Source organism: Platalea leucorodia (assembly GCF_965183815.1).
Source record: "Platalea leucorodia genome assembly, chromosome: 4".
NCBI lineage: Eukaryota > Metazoa > Chordata > Aves > Pelecaniformes > Threskiornithidae > Platalea > Platalea leucorodia.
In genome coordinates, this window is record NC_138826.1 from 52,652,558 (window position 1) to 52,666,689 (window position 14,132).

Sequence of the window (14,132 nt, forward strand, 5' to 3'; positions counted from 1 at the left end):
GAGGCAGGGTGGGGTGCTCAGGGCTAGATTTTTTTTTTTTTTGGTAAAGCAAATAAATCTTTTGATTTTTATTTTAGACTGCCAACAGCTCTTTTAAAAATACATTTCACTGGCACCCCTACCTGGTCTTGAATTATTAGACATTTTATTTGCAGTCTGTGCATTGGAATAGAGTCTTGCCATTTTTTTATTAGTCCTCAAGTGAGATGCCCTCGCTGCCCTTGAGAAACTATAATTTAAACAGAGGTAACTTGGGGGAAATGAATGCATTTGGCAGCTCTCCTGATTCCTTGGCTTTTTGCATATTCTGCAGAGGTAGTGTTAGAACAATATACTTTATATGTTTGGAAAAATTAAGTTAAATTTTGAGCTTGTCCCATTCCATCCCCTCTACCACACTCCTTTCAAAGTCAGCATCAAATCAAGTTGAGGGCTGCTGGACATGGCCCATGTAATGCAATAAACAGTTTTCTGTTTGATTTAATTAACTTCCATGGCATAGGAATGCTTTGCAGAGCTGTGCAGGAATCCCACGATAAAGGTGTAACTCTTTACAAATATTGTTAGTACTGCAGGCCTGAGAGCTCCATTGTCTTGGACTCATAGCTCATGAAATTGGTGAAGATGACAGCAGGAGAGTCCTGCGAGGTGTCTCCACTGAGCCCAGGATGGCATTAGCGCACTAACATAACAGTGATCTAAATATAATCACTTTTGTTGGGTTATAGAGCACTGATCTAGATGATGCAGTGTCATCCCTCCCAACTGTTTTTTTTTGGCAACTGTTTGTGATGTAGGACCATTAATGGTGCCATCTTTCAGTGTAGATTGGTGGCCACAGTGCCTTTGCTGTATGCTGATCCTAGGCCATAATTTGATGAACACTGTTCTATCCACTATAACCCAGCACTGGGACTGATGGAAAAAAAAACTGTCCAAGGCCTTCAGATTTCCTCCTCCCTTCTGTTTTCACAAACATTTATCCAGCAGTAAGGTGAACCAGTGCAAGGACTTGCTCTGCACAGAGACAGAAAGGCTGCTTCTGGTATTGACTTAAGTTATCTGAAACCCAAACTCCCATCACGGACTTAGCTGGAGTCAGAAATGTACCTTGTTTTCTGACTTGAAACAGTCTTGTAAAGTTGTTGTGCAAATATAGACAATGGTTATGTTTCATTCAAATATCTGCATTTTTGAATGCTTCCATGTAAGGTTTTTGAGGATCCTTTTGGCTGGATGCCATTTGCTAATTATATAATAAATATAACCATCATCAAGGTTGGAACGTGTAAAGGTTGTAGCTTTTAAAGTTTGCAAGATGCGTGGTGAACAGTAGTTACCTTTAAATAAAGGTTAAAATAAACACATGGTTACCTTTAAATAAAGAAAGGATGAAATAGCAAGTTTGGATCTTAATCTGGAAGCACTCGTAAAAAGTGGATGTAGAATTCTGTCTTCTATATGGGCGGTAAGATAGAAAATTGACACAAAAAACTCACACCACCTTGAAAGTCCCATTTCCTTTTTAATTATGATTTCTCTTGTCTACTTTTATTTCCTTTCCTTGAGGAAAAATATAGTGACAGGCAATTTTTGCATAAAGAAATTGTAGTATGGCTTAGCAACAATGTGCAATGCTCTTTAAGGTTTAATATTTTACTTTAAGGTTGATTAATCACACAAAGAAGCTAATGGAGAAAGAAGAAAAGCTCTGCATTAAAATTCTTCAGACGTTACGAGAAATGCTTGACAAGAAAACTAACTTTGCGGAAGAGGTACTGCTACCATTTTAGTATTAAATATAGAACTAATAGCATGGTATTAAAATGTTGGCTCTAGGACGGTAACAGAATCTGACATGATTTCAATTTCGTACGTGTTTTAAAGATAACGTGGTGTCTTAGGAACTATGTGGTAAGGCAGAAAGTAAGACTGGAACAAAAGAAACTATCTGCCTTACATGGTTTTGTATCAGGGACTTGACAAGAGCCAAGGCAAGGAAGATGAAATGAATTAGCAGTAGTGAGTATTACTATGTACGAGTATTATATATTGGATATCCTGTATTTCTGGAGACTAGTCGTCCTATGTCACATCCGACTATCTGTCATAAGATCAATTAGAAATACAGGGATTTTTAATTGCGAGTGTACAGTTTTTCCCTGCTGCCTGTGGTGCCAGACTTTTGTATGCCATACACTTTTTAATGCTCATAAATGTGTGACGGGAATATGTAAGGTTTAAGCAGAGCTGCCAGTTTTGGGGAGAAGTGACATAGTCTGTACTCTGTAAGTGTCTAATTATTTCTTGCACTCCTCTCTCTTCCCTTATTGCCCAGTTTTCTCTTGCAAAACCAAGTTTTTCAAATACCTCTTTCATCTTGCCTGTGCCTTTGGGTATCCGTAGCTAGATTCAGATTTACATGTCAGCTGTCCCTTCTTTTTGAGCCTGATCCCTGTGCATTTTGTGTGGTTTCCTCTTATATGTATTTCTGAGTATTCTCTGAATTCTTTCAATATTCTTCACTCTTAAATATGAATCATAGAGCTATTCTCTAATCTTTCAGTGCTGTCATTTTCATTTGTTCGCAGCTGACATGTTTAGTCAAGTATGTTCATGGGTTTCACTTTACCTTGAGAAAAAATAGTGATCACAACCCAGTGTCGCACTGTTTCACTGTCTTAGGCATTTACACCCAAATATTTTCAGATGTCTAAGTAACAGCGCTTATTCATGTTATTGTACCTGGCAAAATTATCCACCATTCAGGTATACTAGCTGTGAGATTTAATCTTAACCCCAATCTAATCTTAAGAAAAATAAAGTCTATGATGGTTAAGATGCCCATGCCTATTTCTGGGTGTTCGAGATTTTACTTTTAAAGGTAAATGTTTTGGTCCTGTCATATGATGTGATAAAGTACCAACACACTCTTTTCTCTTTTATGATAGATGAGCCATATATTAGAAACGGGATATATTCACAGTGTCTTTGTTTTGACTATATATTGTTTGTTTTGATTTCAACATATGGACATGGGAACATATTGCCCAGGCTTCTAAGCAACCTGCTAGACAGGATTAAAAAAATTCTCAAGGCAGAACAGTGAAATGAAGACAAAGGCAGCAATAGCAAAACATCAGTCCTGCTCTACGCAAAAGCAACCAGTGCATGCAGAGAAAATCAACCTCCTCTTCACCTCCTGCTCAAAGAAAAATGTGGCTAGGCCTGGGCAGACAAATATTTTTAATGTCATAATGAGAGTTTCACAGGTGAAGCAGATATTATTATTCTTAATTATCATTCATACTTATTCTAATAGCTTTCTGAGTCCATAATGCCACTGCATCACATGGGAAAACTCATTTGCTTTTGTAACTGCATGCTATGATGAACTTTGCCAAACCTCTCCAAAATAATTGCATAGACCCACCAAAAGTTAATGTCATCTCAAGACTACGGGGGGCGAGGGGGGAAGCAACGCTTTAATGTATGGCTTAAAACAAGCAAACAAAAAATTTGCCTGTTTGAATTGCTTTTTGTACCCTGTTGTGGATGCTGATAAAGTGAGACTGAGTGAAGCCACCAGAGGGAGTGTGCTCCATTGGTATGCAGGGGTTCTTCACCCAGCCAGCCCGGCCCCTGGCTCTCAGGAGTGGACGTAAGAGGTGTATGCCCAGACCCCTCGCGTGACCTCCACCGTCTTGGCAGGGCACGGTGGGTGGAAGAGCTCTTCAGGAAACAGAATTTCTCCCTCGTGCTTTCCCTTGAGTCCCATAGATTTTACACTGAGGAACATAATGAATCAGTGCAAACAAATAAATGAGTAAACAAGCTTGTATGGTTTGCAAGTGCTTCTCCAGCGTGCTGCCCTTACAAGTCGTTGTTTATGGTATGGACTTCAGAACAGTAAAAGTAGCACAATTAATAGCCTCTTGTGCGTGTTCCCAACTTTTTTTGAACTGTGATCTCACTGCCTGCAAAGTTATTCAACTATGTTAGGCAGATACTAAAAAAAAATTATAGTAGTAAATATGTAATGGTAATACCAGAACAAAACTACACAGGGACACGTGACATTTTGATAGAAAGCCTGAGTTTGTTAATCACCCATCATAACGTATTTTGTGTGATAAATTTGACAGGAATGGTAAACCTCCAGTTTCTGCAGACTTTCCCACAGTGAGAAACAAGGAAGAAATAATGAAATAAAATTTCTTCCTCTCTCTTCCTCTTCCCTTTATGTCCCACAGTTGAGATCCAGGTCTGGGAACCTTGCCTTCTACTGTCTTTATCTTTCATTTGACCGCTGGAAGGTAGCCTGTTTCACTGAAGGAACGGGAGGGTAGCTGTAGGTGCTCATTTCACTGTTTTTATGCCTGTTCCTGTATCCACCGTTTCAGCTCCGTTGTTGCGCCTCGCCTTGCTGGTGTGTTTCAGGGCTGCTCGTGCTCTCCTGGCTCCATCCTCGGTTGCCCTTGCAGTCAGCCTTTGAGGCAGTGCTTGCTTGTGCATTGTTTTGCTTAGTGCCGCAAGATCTAATCACGTTAGGAATCAAAGTTTAATTTCAGAAGTTTGATTTAAGGTATATAAATGACACATAAAACCTCTTCATCATTGATTGGCTTTCATAAGTAATTGTGGGTGATTACTACGATCTCCAGGGAGTTCTACGTTAAGTCCTAGTCCTATTTGTATTGATTAGGTAACTAACTGCAATGAAACTTGATCTTACCAGCCCTCTCTTACAGAAGGCTGTTCCAGAACAGTGTTAAAACACTTGGGTAAAGCAGTGTGCGGAGGAAGTCGACATTGCCTCTGTTCAGACAGTTACTGTGGTATAGATAAAAGCCTGCTTTAGACTGACTGTTTAAGAAGAGAAACAGGAGAGACAGAAACGACTGTGTTTGGACTAGATCTGCCCCATCTATGTCTGTTTTTTTGTTGCTGGCCGTTTTTATACCTGTTTTACAAAACCAGAAGGATCTTGGCCTAGAATTTTTGAATTTTTTAAGCAACTCTTTTCTGTCCTGCACCATAGTGCTTAATTTCAGTTTAATTTCTGTGTGAATGCTGCCTCTAGACCTACTTACATGTCGCAGTTTGAATCTGAGTAACATTTCCAAAAACACCTGAGACATGTAGACCACTGACGCATGTTCACTTTGCAAATGACTGGAGCAGTTTGAAATCTTAGCATTATTTTGCTGCCCTGCTGAAAGTGACTGACTGTCCCTACAACGGAGCTGGTGGGCCACGAGGGGTGAGTCTTCCCAGCTGCTTCAAAGAGGGTTCAGAAGTTTAAATTAAACCCTCCATCAGTGAACTGGATGAAATTGTTGAACTCTTGACCGAAGTGTGCTCATACGGCAACTTCTTAACCCACTCCAGCGGCTGGCGTGTCAGTGCCTTGGGCATGGGCAACCTTCTGATTTCCCAACTGTTCTTAAATGAAGTCAGCATCTCTGGGGGAAAAAGTACTATCTCTGATAACGTGTGTATGTGACAAGTTTAGTGTAATGTTATTGGCTGAGCAGAGTGTTAATAGATGATAGTGCATTACAGAATATGGCAGAATCCAAGCCTGTGTACCCTGCCAGCTGGTCGTTCCTAAGGGAAGCACTATTATAAGTAGATTGAACCCTTCAGTAGGGGTTACTTGTGCTGCGGAACACAGACTTTATACTTTTTGCCTGCTTTAGGTGTTGAACTACAGTATAAATAATTGAAAACTGCATTTTTAAGTGTCAGTAGAACAAAGACTGTGTAAGCTGCTTAATTGTCAGAAATAAGTAGTTGTGCTTTCTGCCTTTTTTGGAAAAACTCATGAAAAATGTTGTCTTGCTCTTACATGTTTGCATGAGCTTCACGATTTAAAATAACAGAAGTAGCTTTGTAGCCTTTCGTTTTGCAGTGTTAACGTTTCTGCGTTCCACTTTAGATATGAAATGTAAGCTATCCTCTCCTCTTTGTTCAACAGCACCAAATATACATGTGAAAAAATAGTACAGCTTTGGTGTAAATACAAATGTATTTTATTCCTGTAAGATGTAGTCCCTGATATGGCCACTATCGGCTCTTGGTCATTTTGTGCCAGAAGACCTGAGCTTTTTCACATGGAGCTGTTGACAAACCTCCAATGAGTTTGTCAAAAGCAACAGTCCCAGTTCATGAATGTACTGATCTACCAGTCAAGCTGAAACCAGCGGGAGCCGCAGGTCTTTTTCTGCTGGGAAAAATGGCCTCAGTGTGTCTTAGAAGCCAGGAGATGTTGCTGGGAACCACTACAGTGTCCCAGCATTGCAGCGTTTTGACTCAAAGATATTCTCAACTTAAACTGCATTGTGTTCTATAGCCTCATCTTTTCAAGATGTTTTTACTTAGCTGCATCTGTGAATTAGGCAGCACTCAGATAAATAGCATACGTAGGTAAAAATAAAAGGGGAAAAAAGAGAATAATTCTGAATATGTGGGGCTTGCTGAATGTATTATACCTTAAAAAGACGCTTATTTTAAATGGGAGGCAGAACAGGATCCAAAATTCCTTTATTTGTGTTACTACTCACATTTTGGATTAGTGGCACTGCAGGCATTCTGAAGAATTACATTTAATTTTTCACCATTTCTGCTGTTTTATTTGTGCTCATTTTTAGAAGTGCCTGTGCACTAGCCTGTTTTTTCCCGTTGTCAATAGGCCATTCTCCTCACTAAGCTCAGTGTGGCTGTAAGGTTAGAGAGGGTTGGAAATACTATAGGAGAACGTTTAAGCTCTGTCGTGGTTTAACCCCAGCCAGCAACTCAGCACCACGCAGCCGCTCGCTCACTCCGCCCCAGTGGGATGGGGGAGAGAATCAGAAGGGTAAAAGGGAGAAAACTCGTGGGTTGAGATAAGAACAGTTTAATAATTGAAGTAAAATAAATTAGAACAGTTAAATAGGCAAAGCAAAAACCGTGCACGCAAACAAAACAGAACAAGGAATTCATTCACTACTTCCCATGGGCAGGCAGGTGTTCAGCCATCCCCAGGACAGCAGGGCTCCATCACGCGTAATGGTTACTTGGGAAGACAAACGCCATCATGCCCAATGTCCCCCTCCATCCTTCTTCTTCCCCCAGCTTATATATATACTGAGCATGACGTCATATGGTATGGAATAGCCCCTTGGCCAGTCTGGGCCAGCTGTCCTGGCTGTGCCCCCTCCCAGCTTCTTGTGCACCCGGCAGAGCATGGGCAGTTGAAAAGTCCTTTACCACTGTGAGCGCCACTTAGCAACTACTTAGCAAGAACAAAACGTCAGTGTATCCTCGACATTGTTCTCATCCTAAACCCAAAACACAGCCCCCATACCGGCTACCAAGACGAAAATTAACTCTATCCCAGCTGAAACCAGGACAGCTCAATGCTGTTTATATTTAAATTTTTAAAAAAATCACTTGTACATTTCAGCTGGTAAAGGACATTTTTGCAGTATCCTGCATTAAAAACTCTCTCCTTTGGAAAATAGCCACAGTTTGGGGGGGAGTGGAGGGGCTGGAGGTGCCGGGAGGAAGAATGTTTGGTTACCTCTCGCAGTGCCAGCCTGGTTGCTGTGACCAGCATGTACTTCTGGTATGGTCAGGAAGCCGCTGCTGTGGCTTTGTCGTGACAGTTAAGTGATGAAGTATGGCAGAAAGTTCAAACACAGCTGAGACGACCCCCTCCATCTGTGCGGTGGTTTACGTGAAGGTGGTGGTCTGTTGCAGAACCGAAGCCTGCACTGATTCATTGCAGTGAAGGATTCAAGCTTTGCTGTTGCTGTGAATCCTCTGAGCCAGTAATTGCAGCAGTAGGAGCATTAGAGCTTTCAGATATGCAAGACTAAACACTAAATGTGGTCAGACCCTTAAAGTGTGGTAATTTCTCATTATACCCATATGCTGACATTTTACAAGCCAAAGAAATAAAAACCTACAGAGAAACAAGCCAACGCAGTTTCACTTTTCCCCCGTCTAGGCTTCAAGCTGGAATAATTAAGCAAAGAGATGCCACAAGGCATGCGATACCGTTGTTTGTACTAGCTAGGTGTTGTTAGCCATCGTGCTTAGTGCCTCAGGCCATCAGCCACTACGCCATCTTGTTACTGCTGCACGTTTCTGGTGCTGTGACACACGGTATCAACTAGCCTGTTCTGAAGTAGCATCCCTCATCTTTGCAGCATCCCTTTTCCCTCCTGTAACGTGCGTTGTTCTCGACCAAAGGCGAATACTGCTGCGCGCTGTGGGGGACATCCCCCAGATGTTCCGCTGGGTTTCCAGTCACGTACATTTATAGAGAGATTTATTTCGTTGCTGATGCAAAAACCTGTAAGTACTTGGTATATGAAACGCATCTTTTTAAGGGGAGATTTTTTTCTGTCAGTAACAGGCCTCAGAGATTTGATCCAGCTTTGGCCTGTCATCTGCTCGTGTTCAGAAGCCTGTTCAAAGCCACTTTACTTGGGCCGGTTGCGAGGTGCTTATCGTGGTCTGTCTCAAGGATAGTTTCAGGCAGAGCGCATTGCCCTTGTTGACCTGGACAAGAACTTTAAACTGAAAGTCGTATATCAAGGACAGGTAGGAGACAGCACTTCGGACCTCTCACGAAGTGTAACGTCCTGATCTAGTGAAAGGCAAGAGCACTTTAATCTGCTGCGGTGGGAGTGAAGAACATGCCTAACTACTTTGCAGAACTGGGCGCATTCATGATTTTGCCCTCTCTTTTATATGTATAATTGTAAACTGTCACTGTGATCCAAATATATTATCTCCAGAGGCTTAAAGGTACTTTTAGCTCAGATGCTAGTTGAGCGAGCAATGGTGTTCGCTACTCACTGGTACTTATTCTTCTTTGTTTCAAAACCTTGGTTATTTTTTGTTTGTTTGTTCTCCAAGTCACAAACAAATCTAGTGGCAGGATGCCAAGGCTGAAAAAACACACGGTTGTAAACACATTTCTTCCGAAAGATTGTAGCTTCTCAGCAGCTCATATTTATCAAATTTTAAGAATATGGTATGTTGTTATCCAGCTTTGTTTCAGAAATATTAAGCCCCAAATCCTGATTGATAAATTGTTTTGGAACTTGTATCATCTGCCTTTCTCACATATATCATCCTTCCTCTAAAGGAGCATCTGACACTGTAAAATATTTTTTCTGTAGATACAGATTTAGACAGCATCAGCCAAAACAATAACAAACTGGAGTAGCTTGTTCCTTGCTCTGAACTTCAAATGACCAACTTCTGCTCTGGAATTTCCCCTTTACACAGTGTTTGTGACACAAGGATGCTCCTTGTTTTCCCCTTCTTTTTCATATCAATTCCTTTCTATGGATCTGACCTTAAGAACCACAAACCAGCAAGAACATCTTAACTGCCTTGCAAACCGTTTGGCATCCTTCTCTATTACTTTTAGTTAAAAACAAATGGAAGAGTGCAAGGGAAGAGAGCTGTTTAACAAATGAAACTTTCAGAGCTCTGAATATGATTCATCTCACCTTAGGTACAAAATTCATGGAACTGATCAGGATCCTTTATGTGAACAACAAGAACTGGATTTTATTTTTGTTGTTGTTTTGAATACATGTGGGATGGATTTCACTAAAGACTTCAGTTCATCTAGACGTTAAATTCCGTTCTCACTATAGTTATTTGAAGCAAATTCTACATCATGAAGGCATCAAGATCAAGGTTTTCTTTCTGTCTGGTTTTATTTGTATATTTTAAATCATGAATAAAGCAGCCAAGATTTTTAGGAATTTAGTGGAAGGTTCTAGCAGATACTAGATGGCAAGGGGCTAGGTAAATGACCAAAGGTATGTTGTAGGTTAATCGGTAAAATGAGTCAGCAGCTTTATCATATGGTTCACGTCTCCAGGTGTGTGGAGTTTTGTGTGAGGATATATTCATATGCATAAATATAAATATTTATTTTAGATTATTTATTCCTATTCCATCTCTTTTTTTAATGAGCAGCGTATTACCTCCATGGTGGAGTCATATTAGAAGATAAATATTTGAATGTGCATTCTGTGTCCTACCATATTGTTTTGTTTTTAACGGAGTAGATGTTCTTGCTTAGAATATAAAGTGTCTGATATGCGTTAATGCTCTCAGAGTTACTTAACGTGAGGAAAAACGTAATTCCCGTGGCCACCCTAATTTCAGTGATTGGTGCTTGTTTAAAGTATCCAGTTGACATCCCAAGAGGCCCGTGTCCGTGCTTATTCGCAGAGCAGGAGCAATTCACATAGGTGCAATGGGGGTTTTTGTACCCTGCCTGCCTGATGCTGGGAGGAGCTACACTGAGGTGAGAAGGCGAGCTCAGACGAACATGGGACTGATGGGTATGGGGAGAGAAAGAAATTGTAGGCATCCTGAAGCTTGGGATAGTTGCAGTTTTTCTTGGGGGTTAGGAGAATAAAACTGCATAAACCTTTTCCCTGACTGTGAGCCTGGAGGATGTTTTTCCCCGCACACCTCCCGCTCCCTTTTAAGTATTAGTTGCTATACAGAAAGTCCACATTTCTGAGCAGCTTCTGTATCACTGCCAGGTAACATTTATAATTTTTACTGGTGAGCACAGAGGAGTGCTGCAGTATCGCAGAGACCACTGTGTGGCAACTGTGGACTTTTCAAAAATGTCTCCTGTCTGTGGGAGCAGATCAGCTGCTGCTGCTGCTTCTGCACAGCTGAATTCCCACAGCAGTCAAATGTCTGCAGTCGTGGAGGGGGCGAGAGAAAATGTCTCCTCTGGTTTTGAATTTCCTTGGAAGGGGAAAAAGGTTCTTTTGTTTTCTGTTTTTTTTTGTTGTTGTTGTTGTTGACTGTCACAAATTTGCCGTTGCTTTATTTAATATGTTTGAGCAACAACCCTGTTTGTACTTTGCAGTCGCACCAGAGATAGCAGTGAGCAGAATTCAATGCATTGTATTAAGGATGGCCAATGAATATTTATGATAGACCTAGGGAGCCAGTAATAAAAATGAAATCGGCATGATGCCACTAGATCCAAATCTTTGATCTCTGTTTTAAGAGAAAATACAATAAAGTGGGGGATAATGGACTCATTATAATGGAATGGTTAGTTAAGGTTAGTTAGGGCAGTGTGAATAGGTGGCGTTACATAAACTGCTTTAGTCCAAGATTTACAATTCAGAAAAGTGTTTCAGGAACTGAGTTTCTACAAAAAAAACTCAGTTTATGATATTATTTGGTTTAGTCAGTCCAAACACAAAGGACTAAAGATGCATCTCTCTCAGATACCAGGATGGGCAATGCTCTTGCCTTACTAGGGGAAGCAAAAGCAGTAAGAACTGGCAAGGCCCTTCTACTCAACCTCTTTCTGTGCTTCTGCTTCTCCTCTATCACCCTGTGAGCAGCTAGGGAGGGTTGAGCGTTGCAGGGAGGTGGAAATTAGATTCTACTCTGACCAGACTGTCTTGCTGGATACTAGATGTGAGGGGACACGTGGGGTTATCAGCAGAGAGGGGAAGGCTCAGGGTTCTGCATCACCCCAGGAGGATGCAGGGGTCCTGGCTGGAGACGTGTGCCCCAGCTGGAGCCACCTACCTCCATCGGGAGCAGGGAGAGACTACTGCAATGTGCTGAAGCAGCTTTGGGGAAGCCTAATGAAGGAGTCGGTATTTGACAGGGACGGGGAGCAGGAGCGAGAGAGCTATTTTTCTTTTTAATGGTTGCAATTAGTTGCTTAACACCCCTGCCACACGAAGCAAGACACAGAGGAGGGTTGATTCCAGGCTGTAGATGAAAGCTGATCTTGAAGTCTCTGTCTAGCCAGACATGAGGAGGAAATGGAAACTCACTGTTTTCTGATTTGTTTCATACTGATGTAATTTCTAAGGGACTTCATCACTAATGACATCTGGCAAGGGATTAGTCCGTAATGTGGTCCAACTTCCCCCCTCTCCCCCTTTTCAAGAAAAAGAAAGTATATGCTATATTGAACTTTGGAAAACGGCTATTAAGCAACCACAGTAACTGCTTCTGATAGGATTTTTTTTTTTTTTGTCTGATGAGGATTTTACCCAGCATGTTTGGCCTTGGAGGAGCGCCTGGATGGTATTGCCAGCTGGAATTGTCAGAGCTGCTTTGTCTTCTGTCCCAGGAAAACAGAAGCCTGGCGGGCAGTCACTCTCGCTCTTATTTCATATCCCTGCTTAGTCAGAGTTGCCAACCCCCAGCACTGAAAACCCTGAGTCAGGCCACAACAAATCACGAGATTTGGCTTGAAAATCATGAGATTTTTTAATTCCAAGTAGTTTATTTGGGATTTCTTTGAGTCTTTAGTGTTTCTGTTCTTCCAATTTTATTCTACAAATCCCAGAGCTTGAAATATGCTTTATTGAATTATGCATGTGTTTGACTACTTAAATGAAAGCCAGGTTCATTTATGGTTACCTGACCTCTGGAGTTTGCAGGGGAAAGACCAGAATATCTAAATGATGTGCGTTGACCAGGCTGCTCAATGAGGGGCCTGTTCTGGAGTTGGTGATTGCCCTGAGGATTATGAGCTTAATTATCTTGGTGTCACTTTGACCCCTAGGCTTTTTGCAGAGAGCTTTTTTGTTGGGAAGAGCGTGAAAGTGTTCTTTCAGTTTATGGCAATGAACACTTTGTGCCTTGTTTACCTTGCAACAGCTTTTCATGGGCAGCACGTGGCACCTTGCCAGTGAGGCCCGATTAATCCATTTTCTTCCCACCGCAGTTTCACCATCGCTCGGGTCTTGCTCGGAGCGCACACGTGCAAAGGCTTTCTGCTGTACACAGTCACGAGCGTAACGGGCTGACACGGCGTGGATGTCAGCGAGAGGCTGTGCTGGCTCTGAGCTGGCTGAGCTGTGAGAGAAGGAAACGTGCTCTGGAGGTTTGGACTGGTGTTGATAACTCCAGATGCAGAGCTGTCACTTGCGGTTGGGGAGAGGACCATATCACCCTGAAAATTCCTCTTGGCATTGTCCAAAACATTTTGTCCCCAAGTACTGAGCAGTTACACTAGTGATGTCTCCTTATATTCCTTTTTCCTGCAAACCTTTCACCCCCCCCCCCCTTATTTTTTACTATTTTCCCCCTCTTTCCTGCAGAAAACTTGATTTTTTGACTCCTTAGTTGTATATGGTAGCATTCACGTCCCATTAGCCCCACATCCAGTAGGGCTGGATGCCAGTCTGTCTGTCTCAGGTGCAGAAGAAATTTAGATAATCTCAGGTCTTTTGGTATGAAGACTTCTTACTGACTCCAGGGAAACCACAAGCTTCGCTTGAACCAGGTGTTTTCCCAGCTACGACCAGCTAGAGGTTCTCAGCTCTAGGGTTCCCCTCGGGCCACTCTACTGGGTGTAGTTCAGCCCTTTAGGAAATCACACTCTTCTAAATATACAAATATTTGACTGACTCTCTAAAAATGAAAATCTTTGCATTTAAACAAATGCTGGAAGTCCTGCACATTGTTGGGAAGTTCTTCCTCTTTTACTAGTCAGGGCAGTTTTTGCAAAGGGGCTAGAAATGTTGCTGCAGAATAGAACATACAGCCTGAGCTCCCTCGATTTTGTGAAGAGACCCATATTAACTAGGCTGCTTTTGTGAGGCAGAGGAAATAACAGTGGTAATTCACTGCTAGCAATAAAGTGGGTGATGGTCAGTAAATTTAGCCTGGATGGCACAGAGGATTGTTCTGGCTATATGTCACAGGCTTTATTAAATTTGTCCTGGTTGTTGCTAGCATTTTGTTTGTGTAGTCATTCTCATTCTGACCATAAAACTGACCATAAGGACCTAGAAGGGGCCTTTTGAAAAATGGAAGTTGAACAGTTTAAGCTGTCCTTTTCTTCTTTTTCTTCACATTTAAGTATTCTTACAGTGAATAATATCTGCATGGCAAAAACTCAGATTTTGTTATTTGAGTTTGGATTTTTGTTCTGGTGCTGTGTGGAAATGTTTGCATTAAAAAAAAACAAAAACAAAAAACAAAAAAAAAACCCCAACCAAACTAACCAAACCTCAGCCAGAGTAACAGGTTTAAGAGATTACTTTGGGCTGTGGTATACTTAGTCAGAAACAAGTAATTTCTATTGCAGAAGTCTGGGCAAAGTGCTACCT

The 14,132-nt window shown here is 41.6% G+C and overlaps 1 protein-coding gene across 5 annotated transcripts in view; it reads left to right on the forward strand.

Annotated features, from left to right (window-relative positions):
- The window catches only part of ITPR2 (inositol 1,4,5-trisphosphate receptor type 2), a 271,778-nt gene that overhangs the window by 147,154 nt on the left and 110,492 nt on the right, over positions 1-14,132 (forward strand). For all 5 annotated transcript variants that reach the window (XM_082310914.1, XM_082310915.1, XM_082310916.1 and 2 more), the window contains one exon: positions 1,667-1,775. In XM_082310914.1, the coding sequence (XP_082167040.1) occupies positions 1,667-1,775 (109 nt within the window). The remainder of the gene's footprint in view (positions 1-1,666; positions 1,776-14,132) is intronic.